Consider the following 18,048-nt stretch of genomic DNA (forward strand, 5'->3'; position numbering starts at 1 on the left):
TAATGTCCCTTACAGACAAATCAATTTTTAGTGCCGAATATAACTACATTTTAGCAGATGGGGGGGGGGTATTGAACGCTAGAAAGCAGGCTGTATTTACCAAAAAGGGAGGGGAAAACACTGGAACATTGTTTATCGAATTTGGACATGTAATCTATATCGATTACTCGGTGTTGGGGTGCTTGTTAATTCGTATGCATCAGAACGCTCCAGTAAATAGATAATTAAAAGTGTCATTATAAATGATTCCAATGTACAGATATGTAACGTGCAACTTAATATGCACTTCGGTCCGTAGCAAACCATACTAATATAAGTAGCTTCAACGCAACTATAAAAGAAATCTACGTCAAAAAACGAAGCCAGGGCTATCAAAATAATTACAAACAGTTGGCGCTATGTTGTTTATAACATGTAAATAAACATGTTGGCCAACTTTGACAAAAATATCCCCAACTTTGCACTTCGCTTTCTGGTCATTCTGAAGCGAGAACTACGAAATTCCAGCTAATGTACCCCCGTTTTGTACATTTGCAAGGTTTTGATTAAGCATGCACACTGGGACAGAACAATGTTGCCTAGGCGACAATAATTGTGATTTTGTACAAAATATTTTAGCTATGTTTTGGGAGGGGCCTTCTGCGGAACACACGTTTCTTCAGTTTGAATAGGCGGGTATGTTTGAATTTGAGAATTTTTATTGCAGTGAATGGCTTGAATTCCACATTATTGAGGGAAAAAGGAGTAAGATTGATCAGAATATAAATTAACAAATATAATTTGCGTTAAAGTTGTGCATTTAATTCTGTGCTAGTTGTGGGGCCGTGGAACTTATACAGAAATGCTGCCATTGACGTAACTTTGAGTTTATCAGTTTCCCTATTAGCACCATCAAAAATTGAAAAAAAAAACTTCGAATGGCCTGGACTGTCACCGACAGAGCTACACGTTAAATTGTTGGCCCACTATTGTTGTTCTGAATGGAATACAAATAAAAAATACTCGATACATGAATCTGCACACCATCCTTGTAAAAACGGCACTCCCGGATTACTGTACATCCTCACAAGCGCTCTGTTAAAATGTTGCCATTATCTCCTGAGGTTACATACAAAATCAAGTTACTACCAGAAGAATGAGTTTTAAATAACAAAGTGGGGTTGAACTAACTAACACGCAGGAAGGCCATCAGGGCTGACAGAGGACGGTGATATTTTGAAATGTGGCTCCGAGTGGGAAAAGTTGGCCCTCTTTCTATTCTAAGGCGGTGTGTGAATGTCAGTGAGTGGGGTGAGAGAGCTGATGAAGTTGCTTGTGAAGGGGGCGGCAGTGATTGCGAGGCTGAATTGTTGTTGCTGTGTGATTGTGTGGTGCTGGACGGTTTTGTGTGTTGTGTTGTGTCTAACACAGAGAGATCGCGCCTGATGTGCTCTGGTGTCGTTGTTGGAGTGTGCACACAGCGTGACACTGATGGATGCGCCAATGGTTAGACGGACAGATGTTAGGGCGGATCTAACGGAATGTGAACGTCTAGATTGGGCTAAAACCATCTCGATTCCGTGAAAGTCACTTAGTCAGCCCTAAAGGCAAGCCGGGGAAGATGCAGGTAGCCTGTGTGGCCGGCCGAATCGCTCCTTTTCCCCATCAGAGCGGACTGAATGAAGAGCCCCTGCGACTGGCGATGAGATAAAGCTGACCAAATTTAGCAGGAGAAGCAGAATTTGACAACTCACCACTTTTTCCCCCCTCTCTCTCTCTCTCTTTCTCTCGTCAAACAATTCGTCATTTCCAGGAGCACCCCACACTTCCCGGGACTCGGCGACTTGCAATGTTCATCCTATGACAAGCTGGAAAAACAGACACCTTAGCCATGGGCACCAGCCGAAAGTGAAGCGGATTTCGGTGCAGGAACTTGGGGAGAAGACAGGGGGGTAAAAAAGAAACACACGAAAGAGATTAGAATTAAAAGTCGGCACGGCGCGCAAGAAGTTATGACGCAGGATATTTAAATCTGCCCAGTTTTTCAGACATTTGGAATGCTTCCAGGGCTGGAGAGAACTGGCGATTCCCGATCTTACCAGCAATAGTCAGATCTGCCCTCATCTTCTGCTCAACTCCTCTCAAGAATTTGCTACCGCCTGCCTGACACCTTGAAAAGAAACGCGTCTGGGACAGAAAGATGGCCCTGCTCTGCACTGGCTGTCACTAAATACCTTTCTGCCAAGAAAAGCAAAAAAAAAAGTGCAATTGGTATCCAAGAAACTGTTTGGCATTTGCTGATCCATGTTCTCCAAAGCACTTGAACACAGTTCGAGTCCGGCCCCTTCTTCTGATCTTCATTTCCGTAAGGGGCGCGCAATCGAGTTCCAAGCCAATCGATCCTTGTCTAAATGGAGGTTCCTGAAAGCTGTCTACTAGGCAAGAGGTTCACCGGCGAGCAGCAGGAAGCTGGCGCGTCCCCCCGGCACAGCCCCGCCACAGTCCCCGGGGCGTGAGACTCCGCTGGCGGGCTCCCGCTCCGCTCCGCTCCTGCAGGCACCGAGAGGCGTCTGGGCGGCGGGCAGCAGCTGCGCTCCCGGCTCGTATGAGCCCTCAGCGGGGACACAGAGCCAGCCTCACTCAGCACCCAGCCGAGCAAAACCTGTGAGTAACATTGGGTTTTTTTTTAAACATTTTTTTTTACAAAAACAAGAGAGAAATCAACACAACCTCCTCCTCGTCTTCCTCCTCCTCCTCCTCCTGCCCAGCGGGCCGCTGGATTCAGCACTTTCTCAACAAGTACTTTCTCCAGCCCAGCTGCAGAATAACACACACACAGACAGACAGAGACACAGGGGCTGGGATTGCTCCTAGACTGTGGGGCGGGGGTGAGGGGCAAATGAGAAACACAACTTAGTTCACCATCTCACACTTCCATTTCCTTTCCCTTAAAGAAACTTATTTTTTTCTGTAAAAAAAACCAAAAATCACGATCTGATCTAACTTGGGCTAGTCGCCGTGTTGGTGCCGTGTGTCTTTTTTTTTAAAAAAACTGAAGGGTTTATTTAGGGATTGAGTGGGCTAGGAAGGTCATCAATGTAAATGGCCAGGGGTTGACGGATGCTGACGAGCCGGGGGTGTGTGTCTGTGTTGTTTTTTGTTTGATTTTGAAGTTGACAGTTAAAGAATGTCGACTTTGGGTGACGCGATCAGCTCGTTTTCTTTTAAGCTTGCCTGTTGCAGCTCCCAGCGAGTGACTGTGAGGAGCTAAGACGATGTGTGTTGTATGGAGTGAGTGAGTGAGTAAGAAAGAGAGAGACAGTGGCTCGCTCTCCCTCTCTCACTGACTGACTTGAGTTCCTCTGCTCCCTTCGCCTCTTTCTCCCTGTCTGCCTCTGTCCCTTTTCCTCCCCCTTTCTGAGTCTGTCTCTTTTTTTTTCTCTCCTCTTCGTATTTACCCGCTCTGCCAGCCCGAAGCCCCGACGCAGTTTGCATGAGAACGCCGCCCGGCCGCCGCGCAGCCACCTTGGAAGGAGTTGGGGATCTGTCGGGCTAACTCTGACCAGTATGCCGAGAAGGAAGCAGCAAGCGCCCCGGCGCTCCGCAGGTACAATCCCATGTGGGAGTGACAGAGGGAGAGGGGGTGGAGGGATGATAAGGGAGGGGGGTGGGTGGGTGGAAGGTGGTGGCGACAGTGGGCAGCAAGATCACTTGCCTCTAAAAATGATAATCTTGCTGTCCCGAAGAGAGAGAAACAAATAAAAACCTTCTTTGGTTTAACTTGTGTCATACTACTTCAGCCCCTGCCAGCTCCCACCCCCATCCAAAAAAAAATCTGGGATGGAGCAGAGTTTTAATGTTTTATTTTAAGAAATGCACAAAACAAAACAAAAAGTATTTGTCAGCGGACGCTCAGCCTTCTCTAACTGACAGGGCTTTTCCAGTCTGTACTTTTTAAAATGCGCCTTATTTATATTTATCCATAAAAATGTCAAGTCCAGTTAAGTTTCCCCCACCTCTCTCTCTCTCTCTCTCTCTCCCAAGCCCAGTGTATTTGTTAGAGGAACTAGGAAGCTCCACCATCAACAATGGGGGTTGTGGAATGGAACTGGTTTTTATAGACAATTGCCATCCTTGATTTGATGCCTGATTGATTGCCTGTCATCTGGCGTGCTTTGATCTATTCATTCCCGATAAACATCAATAAATCACTCACCATGGCAACGCACATGCCTATGACGTAACACCTCCCCTGTCATCTAGCTGTCAAACCACTTCACTTCTCCCCCCCCCCTCCAAAAAAAAGCTGGAGATTGGACAAGATTTTTTTTAAAAAAAGAGAGAAAGAGAGAGAGATAAAAGGTGTTGACAGAAACTTAAATGCATGTCTTCTAAGGGATGGAAGAATAGGACTATTCTATCAAAATGACCCGTCAAAACGACTTTGTTTCATATTTGATTTAATTGTCTCTCTCCTGACAGGCACATTCATCAATAGCTTAATGGTCAATCAAAAGTTGGCAGAGTGAGTGCTTTCATTCTCTCCCATACACAGGCTTTGGCGTACTTTATCAAAATGCCTTTGCCTAATGGATTTGGGGAAGGGGGTGTTGATGACTGAAAGACCACTTATTTAAAAAGGGGGGGGGGAGGGAGGTAAAAAGAATAGTTATGCTGCTGATGGGTAGATGAAGACAAATTAGTGAGCTGTGCATGATTTTTTTCTCTCTGTTTTGTTAGAGGCACAGCAACTTCCTGTAATTTTTTTTCTCTTGGCCCTCACAGCTGCAAGTTATAAGGTTCATGACTGCTTTGTGGTATACAAAGAGTGATGACAAATTGATTGCTCTGTAGTGATGGAAGTAGCACACACACAAAAAAAAATGTCGGCTGATGTGCTGTGATGGTAACTTCGGGAAACCAGTCCCCAGCAACCTTGAGCGGATTGAGTATACACAAGATTTCCCAAACTGAAAGGTCCGCTCAGCCGTAAAAAAAGAAAAGTTGTTTTGCCAGCTTCATTAGTGTTCACCTAATTAGCTGTAAACCTGATGGATTCCTGACAGGTTCAATGATTGGAGATGACAAGCTCCACGCACTGTCATACAGCAGAATTAGGTTTGCAGCTAGTTTGATGTAATCAAGTTGATATTACACAGTCCTAGTTGCCTTTAGTTGTGCATTAACTCAATTTTCTGCTGCAGGTGACAAATGGGCTTTGGTACCTGGATAATCATGTCACAGAAATTAGGGCCTTTTAATGGTCTCTGGTAGAATAACAACAACAATGAACAAACCCCAGCAGTGAATTTTACTTTGTAGACAGGTGCTCAAGAATTCTTTGTCTTGCTGGTTTGTGACAGCATATTGTGAATTGTCTAATACAGAAGACTAGAATTGTCACCAAGAATCTGTAAAAAACAGATTGATTTAGTTTAGGGGTTCACCAGGACAGAAATCAACAATCATCAAAGGTAACAGGGTATTATGAGTGTATATTAGAGTGCATTTTCTAAAAGTGTTCTTAATTACATATTTGTATGAGAAGATTTGCTAGTTGGCTCTCAACTTAAGCGGAAATGTTTTTATTTTACTATCAATTCAGATATAATTTTTAAAAAGTCTTTCGGCTGTATTTTTGAAAGGTAGTGTGAAAATGAGTAAAGCAAACAGTACATTTCCTTTACATTTTTTCCTTGTCGTGGTATATAAAAGTTTGTAATTTTCACATCAACAGTGTCATCCTGTTTAGAACATGATAATCTTCAGAAAGAAAAGTATATCAATCATAGAGATAAACTATGTGGAGCACAAAGCTGTACTGTACTCATTGGATTAAGATAATCTGTTTAGTTGTTATTGCCATCATCCCAAACATGAAGAAAGCAGCGAGAGGTAGAGTACCTACAGAGGTACTTGTAGTTGACTGTTGCAGTATTATTTGCCTGCAAACCTGCCACACATTGCTCTGCTGGATGGAGATTCTCCCTAGCAGCCAACTGACAGAATGATTAGTTATGGCCGTTCTCAGCTTTTGCAAGGAATGAACAACAAAGAGAAAAGAAGGAAAAAAAGCATAACCATAAGACTGCCTGAAAGTTTCTTTGAAATATTTAACCAGTAAACAGAATTTTCCAGAATCAACTGGCATTGCTTCCATTAGCTTGACAGCTGTCAATTAAGGCTTCAGTGCTCTCCCGGGCAACAGTTTATTGCATACAGTTGATGCTGTCATTTTGTTCCCAGTTTTGCCTTGAGCACTATCATGAGCAGGAGTAAAATAGTCAATAACTGATGTATCAGCAGTTATTTCTTAAATTGGCTCACAAGTCTGCATTTTTCTTTTGCTAAAGATTGTTTTGTAAAGTGATTAGAATGAATTGTGACTGCTGCAGGGTTATGGGAATGCAGTGAAGCCAGGGTGAGTTAGCAGGATGAGACTGGTTCATTTTGCAACAATGTGGCTCGTAGGATTGTTAGGGCTGGGCTAAGATTGAGGAAAAAGCATGAAGAGACATAATCTGTCAATCCATCAATTCTTATTTCAAATTGAGTTCAGAAAAGGTTCATTGATTAATATATTACATACAAAGGATCATGTCCTATGCACCCTAAACTGTTTGCAATGTTAAGTGAAGGTGCAATATTTAAAGAATGTCTTGAACAGCTAACTTTTTTGTAGATGTAATTATGAATTATTAATATATATTGTCAGGGTACATGTTATCAATTATGAATATCTGGTTTCATCACCCAGGACAGCTGTTCAAGAAGGGGGAATTCATAATTAAGTTTATCTTAAAAAATTAGGTTTTTGTCATCCATTGCAAAGTAGTGTTCTCTTTGTTATCCAGTCTGTAAGAAAACACAAAACCTGTTTATTCTTAGCTTTTTGGACCTATTTTTAGCTGCCATCTGTGTTATGGTAAAAAGTAATTATGAAATAACTTAGATGGGAAACCTGAAACCAGCATCCAGATATGGCCATAGCCTTGGTTGTGACCTGCATCATTTCTTAACCATGGGTACTGCTGTGTGTGGTCAGAGGTAGTCCAACATGCATATAGTCACAACGGGGCAGCTCTCTACACTGATAACCATGCCCGCCAGAAGAGTGCAATCCTCGTCACGAGAGCTGCATTGTGTTTTAAATTTGCACATAAGAAGGACTGGGCAGATGCCAGTGGAGAGCGTCATGCGTCGCTAGCAGTCACACACTAACGTCTTCATTTCCATAGGGACTGTAAAGCTGGCGGGATACCAATACCAGTTTCATGCCGCCTCAGTGTCTACAATTGGAAGATGCCAGCCTGAAAACTATGTGAAATCCAGGGATCAGGAGGTGACATTTTATGCTGGTTTCATACCAATACGTTATGTCAGGAAGCTTTACACTATCAGTGTTATGCTAGAATGGATTCCGTTTGGCTGTCATGTAGAATTGGTAACATAAGTGGTAGTTGATTATCCATTGGGAAAATCAACATTCTTAAAGTGTATATTGCTGCATTTAATTGTAAAAATGTGTATCCTCAGTTAACACAAATTATATTTTATTTGTTGATAAGCAGAGAAAATTCTAGCAAAGTATAAAATGAATTTTAGTACACTTAGTTATACTTTATGTACGGAAATTGTGTATTTGCATTATCAGGTGTTCCTCAGCAATGAGTTTGACATTAGCAAGATAATTTAACAATGTTTGAAAATAGTGTTGGAAAAGCCCTAATGTTACCACACTTGGGTCTATTTACCTGAAAAATATAAAGCTAGGAACAGGAGAGATCTGTCAACCCCAGTTCTGCCATTCAGTTAGATCATAGCCAATCTGTAATTCAGCTCCATGTATCTGTGTTTCTTTTATTCAGGTACCCTCACTGAATAAAAATCCATCCATCTTAGTCTCAAAAATTTCTAGGTGTTTTGTTGTCATCTATAGAGTCAGGTCGTAGCTCCAGAACAAAAACACATTAACTCTGCTTTATGACTATTATATAAATATGTTTGAAACACCGTCCGTATCTAAATTATAGTAGCGACCAACTTTCTGTCACAGCCCTTTTCAAATTATTCAACAAAAAGTTTGCATTAATAATTTTTAGTAAAAGAAAATCTAATTGCATGATTTTCTTGAGAAGCAGGGTGCTGTTTAATACATCTACAGGCTTGGGCTCTGTGCCTAGAGTATTTTTCCTGTTAGATCAAGCCTATTGCTTGAGGGCCAGATCTCAGCAGGGGCCCAGGAGGCTTGGTGAGGTCAGTTAAGACTGGCAGCCATCAGTCATCCATCTGTGACACAGGCTGTGTTTTTGATGGCAGAGATGATGAAAGGCCTGGGAACTGTATAGGCCTCTGTAATCAGGGCCAGTGCTGACATCCTTCTCAACTTTGACAGCCTCTTCCTTTTCTCTCTTCACTGCCAAGACTGTCTCAACTGATTTTTTTTTCTTCCCCCCGTTTCATGTAGTTGATCAATCTCAGATGCTGGGAATTATTTTATGAAGGGAGGGGGTGTTACTGGTTAGTGGGCTGGGCAGGTGTTAGTGGAAGTCTGTTTTTGTACTGTAGGCCTGTTGCTAATTAATGTTCTTCCATAAGATTCTGTCTGAGTTGAGTAATGTTTTTGATCTTTATGCCTGATAACTGCATACTTAATGAGATTTCAAAGCTTCTTGAGCTGTGAGTGCAGCTCCCTGCAATTATTGACAGATGCCTTTTCTTTGCCATTGGGTTCAGCTTCATAAATCCTCTTTCAGTAATGAGGTTCTGAAGTGCCACCCTACCAGTGAGCTAATGAAGGTTGGGGGGGAGGGGGGAGGAGGAGGGAGGTGTGTGTCTGTGTGTGTAGGGGAGGGAAGAACCACTCACGCCTGTCTCAAATGTTTTGTTTTCCTTAAAAAATTTACTTTGCAGATGTTAAGCTGTGGGAAGTACTTATTCGAACGTGCTTGTTTTTATCTCAGTTGTGTGTGGGGTTTGGGGCCTGCACTTTAAAAAGCTGCAGGGCTAGAACTTGTTTACGTATTACTCCTCTAATTGTAACTGTCGCAGAGTTTGATAGAGGCCCTTTTCTTGTGGTTTCCGTCGGAGAAACAATCTTAACACAAAAAAAATACGAAGGGCAGGGAGGAAGAGCTCCTCAGGTCTCATGTCAGCTTGCCCTAACTATGCACTTGAAACATGGTAGATTTCATTTTCAGTGTTCTGAAACCAAATCCTGGTGGAGAATAGCTGCACCATGCCAAACAGTCGATTTCCTTTTCAGCAGAGTCATATATCACTGACCCACCCTTTCCCACTGACAGAATGACATGTGTCATTTATCAAATGGGCCCTTCCAGACACTGAGGGAGGGAATACAGCCCAGTTTCGTGCAAAGCTGTCTTTTTCTCTTAGCAGAGAGTTGAGGAGAGGTGCTGCTGATTTGGGAAGTGTATGCTTATGGGAGGAGAGGGAGTAGGGGGAAAGATAAAGGGTGGAGAGTCACTGAAAGAGATTGACAGAGTAAGTGAAGAGGTTGTGTGCTCTGCTATTATCTCCTACCCCACTCCCTAAACCCTTGCAGCAGAATTTGCACTTAGGGGACAGGCTGACAGGTATCAGTCAAGCAGCACAGCTTGCTGGGGGTTGTGTAAATGAATCTGGGAGCTCTTGGTTTCACATGATTCAAACGTGCATTATTGAAGATGGATGTTTCTTAAAAAAAGATTGATGATGGATATCAGGCTTATGGTGCCATTTATCATTTTGAATATTATTTAGACTTGCCGTGTAAAGCTGTAACTTGAGAGTTGGACGAGCTGGGACGGAATAGGAGCCTAGATGTGCACAGTTTGATGGATGGCTTTGCTTTCTAGTTGTTTGTTACCAGATACCAGCTGGTCATTATGGGACTGCCTCACATTTTTGTAAGGGAATAAAAAGGCTGTGTTTACTAAGAAGAATATTCATATTAATCAGGACAGAAAAGTTTTGTGTGGGCCAGAATAGGTGGATAGAATGCAACTAAGGCACCAACATTTGAAGCTCGAAAGCGTAAAAATAATAGTTGGAGATGAGGTGTTCAAAGAATAACTTAATAGTATGTGGGACAAAGTGGTTTCCAGCACCCAGTGTTGAGGTCAAATTTCAAATTCCAATTTAATATTTACTAACAATTTATTTTAAAATTTATTTTACAATGATTAAACTTGGCAAGGGATACAGTCTTGTTTGATTGAGGTACGAGGCCTATACCTTATTACTCGTTTGTAAACTTTTGCTTACAACAAACACCAAGATGATTTCAGGTGCAAATAAATATGATCAAAGTTTAAGAAATGAGAAATGAAAAGTACTTTTGTTTTGGTTTGTTTTATTCTTGTCTTTTTTCCCCTGTTTTATAGTCAGGAGACATGATTTATTGTAGCCATCCATCTTTAGGGCTCATCCATCACATCCTGGTTGCTAGGCAATCATGGCAGCAGCTGTTTGCTTTGAATCAGACAGAAAAGTTGTCAATCATCAAAGGCAGGTGAATAGCATTAGAAACACGCTATTGTCAGACAGAATAATTAATCAAAGCAAGAAAAGATAATTAAAAAGATATGACCCTTGCAAGTACTTGCTCTGGATTGCTTGAAATAAATGCCTGGTCTTTTCTAGACACTTAAGCAGCTGAGCACTGATAAAATATGTACTCTGTTGTGCATAGTTTTTAATTAATAAAAAAAAATGATTTGGCATTCATGGTTCATTCCTGAGAAAATTCTGAGCAAGAGCTAAAGAAATTAGTACTATTTGCTTGAAAGGTCTGACAGAGACTTACAACTTTCCATCAGAAGTCTGTTGAGTAAGTCTTGGCTGCATGCTTCATTCAGCTGTATACTGTCCACTTTTACAGTAGTTAAAAGTCAAGCAACTTTATGCTGTTGTAGTATTGACCTTCCTGCATGCACTCAAACATGGAAGCTGGATGGCCGCCACTAATCTGATGTTTTCAGCCACATTTGGAATATCAACACTGTATGTCTACTGGTATTAGAAATTATCTTAGAGTCTAGTCCATTCCTGTTTCCCAGTTAGTGCAACAGCGGAATTTAGATTCTTAGAACATAGAACAGACAGAGATTGAGTCATACTCTATCCAGTCATGGCATCTTACCATACCCGCTGTTGTTTGATTTGCTCTTGAAATTCAATTTTAATTTACTTGTATGGCAAGTTGCTAAAAGTGTGAGGTCTTGAGGTCCAGGTGAAACAGCAGAGTGTCTGGGACATAAATGAACTGTGTATCTCCTTATCCAATCAGATTTAATAATTGTGAAATTAACAACAAACAGACTGAAAAAGAAGTGCATTTTAGAGTAGGCAAGTTCAATGTCAAATCCAGTATGTAGAAAGGGAAAGAAAGATTAGATTAAGTGAGAGAGCACAATAAAGAAAAAGGAAGAGTAAGTTTTAGGATTTACAAAATGTCCAGTGACAATACAAATCTGTAATATTGAGACTTAATTTTATAATAGTTAATGTTCTGTGCCACAGTAACTGTCAGTTATCACATTATTAAAAGAGTACTTAGATTGAAATGTACAAAATTTAACTTATTGAGGTGAATTTAGTTTCTCTATACTTAACAAGTGCAGCGACTTGACACTACTAAATGGATTTCAGCAATGAGGCATATAGTGAATTGTAGGTTTCACAAAGCTTCACAGTCAAAGGGCATATCTCAGCCAGCAAGTTTGGGATATTTCACTTTAACTGCATCTCCCTCTTGTCTGTAGCTGCTAAAGCATTTACACAAATATTGTTGAGTACCATTAGCCTCACTGTTATTTTTACAGCAACCTCTGACCCATTGTATGACTATTCAAGGTGAATAACTGTAATATGTAGTAGAAAATATTTACATTCTCACAAATTTGGGCAAAAGTGTGATACTGTTCTCCCTCTTGAAAACTGATATTTTTGCACTGTAAAATGTTTTTTTTGCGATTTCCCTCCATGTGAGTTATTTCAGTTTTATCAGTTCACTTCCTGTTAACTGCTCATCTATGTGCATTCTAACATTGTCTTTTTGTTGACTGATTTTCACTTGAAATGCAGTGAAGAAATGATTCAATTTAAATAAAGCGATAGTGTTTTTTTCAAGGAATGTGGTTATTGCAGATAAATTCATATTTTGTTTGTGTTTTTAAAAGGTAGTGGTGAATCACCTTTTCAAAACTCTGGTGTTCAACTAATGCAGGCACTGCTATAGTCCTATTAGGTAAAGGAGTTCCAGGATTTTGATCTTGCAATAGTAAAGGAACAGCAATATGGTTCTGTCATATGGATTGGAGGGGAACTTGCAGGTTGTGTTGTTCCCATGCTTATCTGCCCTTGTCCTTCTAGGTGATAGAGAGATCACTGATGTGGAAAGTGCTGTCTCAAGAGCCTTGGTGAGTTGCTGCAATGCATCTTTGTAGAGTGTACACTGCTGCTACTGCATATTGGTGGTGGAGTGATTACATGTTTAAAGTAGTGGATGGGGTGTTGATCAAGTGGTCTGCTTTGTATTGATGGTGTGAGTTTGCCGAGTGCTGCTGATATTGGTTAATCCTGGTGAGGAGTATTCTATTACACTCCTGACTATACCTTTGTCAATGGTGAGCAGACTTTAGGGTGTCAAGGGGTGAGTTATTTTATTCAGAATTCCCAGTCTTGATCTACTGTTGTATCGTAGTACGTATATAGCTGACCCTCTTATGTTTCGAGGCAATGGTAGACCACAAGATGTTGCTAGTGGTAATTCAGTGATGGTCAGGTTAAGAGAATGTGGTTAAATATTCTTTCATTGGAAAATATGGGCCGGTAGCTGATTTTGATAGAACAAATGAGGGAAACAAAAACTATCAGATCTTACCCTGCTATCCTACCAATACTGTGGTGAACAGATGCATCTGTGACAAGTGGATCAGTGAGGATAAACCCTAATAGTTTTTTCCTCATTTGTTCTATCTGCATCACCCACCAGCCTAGTAGGGAAGATATATCCTTCAGGATGTAGCCAGCTTGGTTAGTTGTGTTTCTGGGTTGGTCTTGGTGATGGACGTTGATCATTCCAACCCTGAGAGTACTCCAGGTCATTACTAATCTCTGTTTCCTCCAAGATGTGCAGGTTAGGTGAATTGACTATGCTAAATTGTCCGTAGTGTTAGGTGCAGGGGTAAATGTAAGGGAATGGATCTGGGTGGGTTGCTCTTCGGAGGGTCGGTGTGGACCTGTTGGGCTGAAGGGCCTGTTTCCACACTGTAGGGAATCTAAGAATCTAAGTGACTTTCAAAGTAGAGGAATAATGATACATCAGCTAAAGGTAGTGGGCCAGATGCCACAGATGTTCCATATTCCTGGGTAAAACCCTTCCCAATGTGTACCACGGTGCTGTTGCCACCTCTACTGGTGAGATAGGATATACCCTGGGACGCGGAAAGTGCTTGCTAGGCCATTGGCTTTCAGGGATGATTCTGCGACTGAGTATGTCAAGCTGTACTTGACTCATCTGGGGAACAGTTTTCCCAAGATGGCAGGAAAGAGGAATTTGCAGGATCAACAGGGCTGCATGTGTCTTTGTCATTTCAGGTGCTTTAAAATTCCTTTTTGACTTTTCTGTAGCAATTGGGTGCAACTGTGTTGCTTGCTAAGCTTTTTCAGAGGGAATTTAAGAGTTACCTGCATTGCTGTGGGTCTGAAGTCACGTGTGGGCCATAACCTGGTAATGATGGAAAATATCATTTCCCAAAACACATTAATGAACCAGATGGACTTTTTACAACATTGGTAGTTTCATGGCAATATTACTGAGAAGAGCTTTTGATTCCAGGATTTTTTTATTGATCAATTGAATTAGTTGTTAGAATTTAAATTCCAGCAGGTGTTGTGATGTGATTTTAACCGTATCCCCAAGACCTTAACATCGATCTCTAGAGTATGTTGTGGCCCCAAAATTGCCCAGTAAATATATTTTTCTAATTACTCTTTATAACTAGAACTGCAAACTTTTTTTAAAATAAATGCCTGTATTGTGAGTATAATAAAGTTGTTCATCTGTAATAGTAGTTCCACTATGGCAATTCCTACTGAATTTGCATTTCAACTATTCTGCATAATGGTTTAGTACACAGAAGCATCGTAGTTTGGCTTTACTGTGCTAATAAATCGATTATAATTACTTAATGTTTTTTACTGACAGAAATTTAAATAATTAGATAATCAGCTTGTCACCAAGCAGCACATTTGAACAGGGATTGTACAGACATTTGATTGGCCAATCAGACCTATGAAGCCTCGTGATGATATTTGAGTAATAGAATTACTCCACCTCCCACTTCACTTTATTGGCTGGCTATACATGTACCTACTCAGAAATCTGATACAAATATGTTAGTAGTTCGATTGGAGTGACACAGATGTGGTTATTGTACAGGACATGGAATGCACATTTAATCAGGAAGTCAGACCCTTTAATGGTGGTTTAATGTATCTAAATATTGAATCAATCTTTTCAATAATCAATATTCAGTCACCAACACCATGTTCTTTCTCTGAATGAAAGAAACCAGTATACTGGTTGGAAATCAAATTTGAAACCAAAGTTAGTTAGGTCAGTTTAAATTTTTCTTCTTGAGCTGAAATTTGTGAAAATAAACAGATGGTGTACGTTGTAATATGAAGCCACTATGAGTCCTCTCTTTTATATGGTATAAAAAGCATTTATATAAAATTTAAGCATTGGGGAGAAAATGGTAGGATGTATGAGAAAGAAAATAAAATTTTCATTCAGTAATGTAGTTTGTGACCATAGCGATGTAATGGAACAAGCACAGTACGATTCATCATTAGGCTTAAATATATTAGCATACAGGGTCTTATATTCTATTATCATATTACAATGTGAGTTGAACATTGCTAAAATTGTATAACTCAGCTAAAATTCTCTTATTCCTGTTACAGTTTTAGAGGCAATATTGGGTTCCACCTTTTTATTCTACCATTGAGGTGAAGTACAACCAGTGTTAAAACATAATTGCATTATATACTGTAAACTAAAGCCAGCTTAGATCTGGTATTAAAATTCTGAAGATGCAGGTCTGTTGATGAACTGCAGTGACAGTAATAACATATTTGATGTTGTCAGGACTATATCATGCCCATGATAACTGTTCTAAATTGTATCAAAAGTGAGCTATAGATTTTAGTCCACCTTCTAGGAAATATTCAATATGGATACCAAAGAAAAATTAAATTTAATCCCACTGGGATGCTTAATTTTTAAAACTCTGTTTTTATTTTCCTGTTGATTGAATCCTGATCATATATCAAGAAATCAGTGAAAACCTGTAAAGTACTAAATTTTCTTTCCAGGATTCATAATATCTTGTATTTTGTAATGTATTAGACAAAGCATTTTCTGTAACTTTGGGATGCTGAATATTGTAATAGGATATTTGAAGTTCAGGACACATCAGGGGATGCTGTTATGTTCCAGTTTTTATTTCTGTGAATGAACCAAAAGAACATTTTGCAATACCTGTGGAGAGAGAAACATGGCTAATAGTTCAAATCCAATGTGGTGTTTTCTGAACTTCTTCATTTCTAAAGAGAAGTCTGATTGCACTCAAAAACGTTAGCTCCATTTCTCTCTCCACAGATGCAGCCAGACCTGCTAAGTTTCCGCAGCATTGTCTTTGCTTATTTCAGATTTCCTCCAAGCACAGTATATTGCTTTCTAAAACCAAAAGAAGTTTCCTTTTTAAACTTCAGAGGGGAAAGTATTTGTCCAGTCAGTAAGAGATTAATTACCCCTCCTCAATACTCAATGAGAATAAATAGCTGCAGAAAAAAGAAAGTTCCTGGATTGTCGTTAACTTTATCATGTTAAGTATACGTATCACACTAAGTTACGTATGGTTTTATACAGAGAATTCCCTTGTTGGACTTACCCTTCAGTCCTCCTCCTCTCATTTTTAGGCGATTCATCGTTTACAAAATCATAAACTGTTGCTTTATGCTTTGCATCTATGTCAACCTCAAGCCTACATTTTGTTTCAGTGGATGCTGTAGATATGGAATCATCATTGCACTTTTTAATTCCTGAGATCTGTTCATATACAAGGGTTTTGCAGACCACTATGGAATGACTCAGTTTTAAAACAAATTCCAAGGGCTGCATTTGTATTAAGATGAATTCTGAAGATGTAAAGAAAGAAACTGCAATAAGCTGCAAAATTTTCAAAGTTTGATTGAAAAATTAAGATTGTTTAGTTCAAAAGTTTTTTTACTGATAAATTATTGCTGCAGAATGGAAATTGTTATATGTGCAACTCAAAGGCTGAGAAATCATGAACAGAAGCCATAGATTAATTTTTTGCTGTATCATTTTGATAAAACTCAAAAGTTGAACTGTACTAGAGCTTTTGTTTCAACTTGAATTAATGCTGAAATGAATGGGGCCATCATCCCTGAAACTGATTTTGAAATCTCTCCATTTGGTAATGGAGGCTAATTAGTGGAGGTAGTGTTTTTCTTTTATTGGACAAATGTTAAAAGTTCTTTGTTTACCACAGGAAAATTGTAAAGAAAATAACCCTGACATGTTCACTTGACTACTGAAAATTTTCTTAGCATTTGTGCTTAAATAGCTCAACTAGGGATTATTTGAAGTATTGTTCAAGCTTCCTTCTTTTTGCTTATAATAGCAGTAAAACTGGAATACAAGATGAAAACTATTGACTTCAATAATTCTAGATGCATTATGTAGTTTTTATTGGTGGAATTCCGCACAGTTCCATGAGCTGTGGAGGAGTATATCACGGTAATCAATTGCTACAATATTAGTTCAGTTTAATATTAAAGTGTACTTATCACAGCAAAGTTATCACAGTACTACTGACAGCTCAATAGTTGTCATATTCTGACTAGAAACCCTGTATTTTGATAATATTACAACTTCAAGTGGTCTCTTATCGTACCAAGGAGATGTTACTGATGTTATGTACTCATACAGCTCCTTTAGTAGGATCAAAGTGGTCTAATAATAAGCAGTATTGATTGGACAATGGAAAAATAAATAAATTGGTTGCCATTATTTAAAAGACTGTACCTTGTGATTTAATTAAAGTATTCTGTATTTTTAACCACTTCTCATACTTAGAAATCCAAAACAAAACTAAAATTCGTCCAAGAAATATTTCTTTCCTAGAACAATAAAGTAACCATTACCTGAATGAAAGCTAAAAATTCCCACTGATAAAATTATACATTTTTGGCAGAAATTCGTTGTATATTCATTGAGCAAGAAACTGTAAGTTTGGAGCCAAGTGCAGCTTTCATTGTCTCATTTCAATTGTCTTCATCATTGTTCAAAATCATTAGCATAGAATGAAAATGTAACCGAAGCAGTACTTGAGGGTCTTTGTAGTGGCCCTATCTTTTGCTCATCCTCACAGACCATTTTATACAGATTTTTTTAAAAATGCATCTTAAAAATGACTAAAGGTGAATTGTCACCTTTTTCCATTTTAATGCACCTGAACCAGCTTCTAACCATTCAGAAAAAAATTGAGTGACTTAATGAAAAACACAGCCAAAAACAATAAAACATTCTACAGATGATACCCGTTATTGGAATTCGTAGGGCCAGAGGAAATGCATTATAATGATAATTTGGTGTCTTTAGAAAATTGCAGTTTTCTGTGAGAGAATGTTATATGCCGCCCCCACCCCAGCCACCCCCACCCAAAACATTTTATATTAATATTTTGGAATAAAACCTAAGCAGGTGCACAAAGTAGGATGCATCAATGCTGATTTCAGCACTAGCCTTTCTGAGTATCATTTACATTAGAAATTTCAGCATAATGTTCGGTTTTGCTCCTTTAGATGTTCTTTTGATTCTGCATCTGAAATTATTCTGGCACCTATGTTCCAGAACGAATCCCAGATAACTGTGCTGTGTTGTGCTTAATTTTGTCATGAATTTTTATGATGGCAAATTGATCAAACATGTCATAAATAAAAATGACTTGTGCAGCTTTTTTGTAACAAGCT

General features: G+C 39.5%; 1 protein-coding gene and 1 long non-coding RNA gene across 3 annotated transcripts in view; one reads left to right on the forward strand and one right to left on the reverse strand.

Moving 5' to 3' along the window:
- LOC122558367 (uncharacterized) overlaps window positions 1-1,849 on the reverse strand; it is a 243,906-nt gene extending 242,057 nt beyond the window's left edge. Inside the window, exon 1 of the long non-coding RNA XR_006314113.2 lies at window positions 1,734-1,849. This is a non-coding gene — a long non-coding RNA (uncharacterized LOC122558367). The remainder of the gene's footprint in view (window positions 1-1,733) is intronic.
- tshz3b (teashirt zinc finger homeobox 3b) overlaps window positions 1,448-18,048 on the forward strand; it is a 72,555-nt gene continuing 55,954 nt past the window's right edge. For both annotated transcript variants that reach the window (XR_006314109.2, XM_043706849.2), the window contains exons 1-2: window positions 1,448-2,643; window positions 3,450-3,586. Coding sequence is in view for 1 of the 2 variants with exons in the window: in XM_043706849.2 (XP_043562784.1) it covers window positions 2,585-2,643; window positions 3,450-3,586 (196 nt within the window). In the remaining variant the exon portion in view is untranslated. The remainder of the gene's footprint in view (window positions 2,644-3,449; window positions 3,587-18,048) is intronic.

This window comes from Chiloscyllium plagiosum, unplaced genomic scaffold, assembly GCF_037043375.1.
Source record: "Chiloscyllium plagiosum isolate Xiang-an unplaced genomic scaffold, Cpla_swu_hap1 HiC_scaffold_17, whole genome shotgun sequence".
Classification (NCBI taxonomy): domain Eukaryota; kingdom Metazoa; phylum Chordata; class Chondrichthyes; order Orectolobiformes; family Hemiscylliidae; genus Chiloscyllium; species Chiloscyllium plagiosum.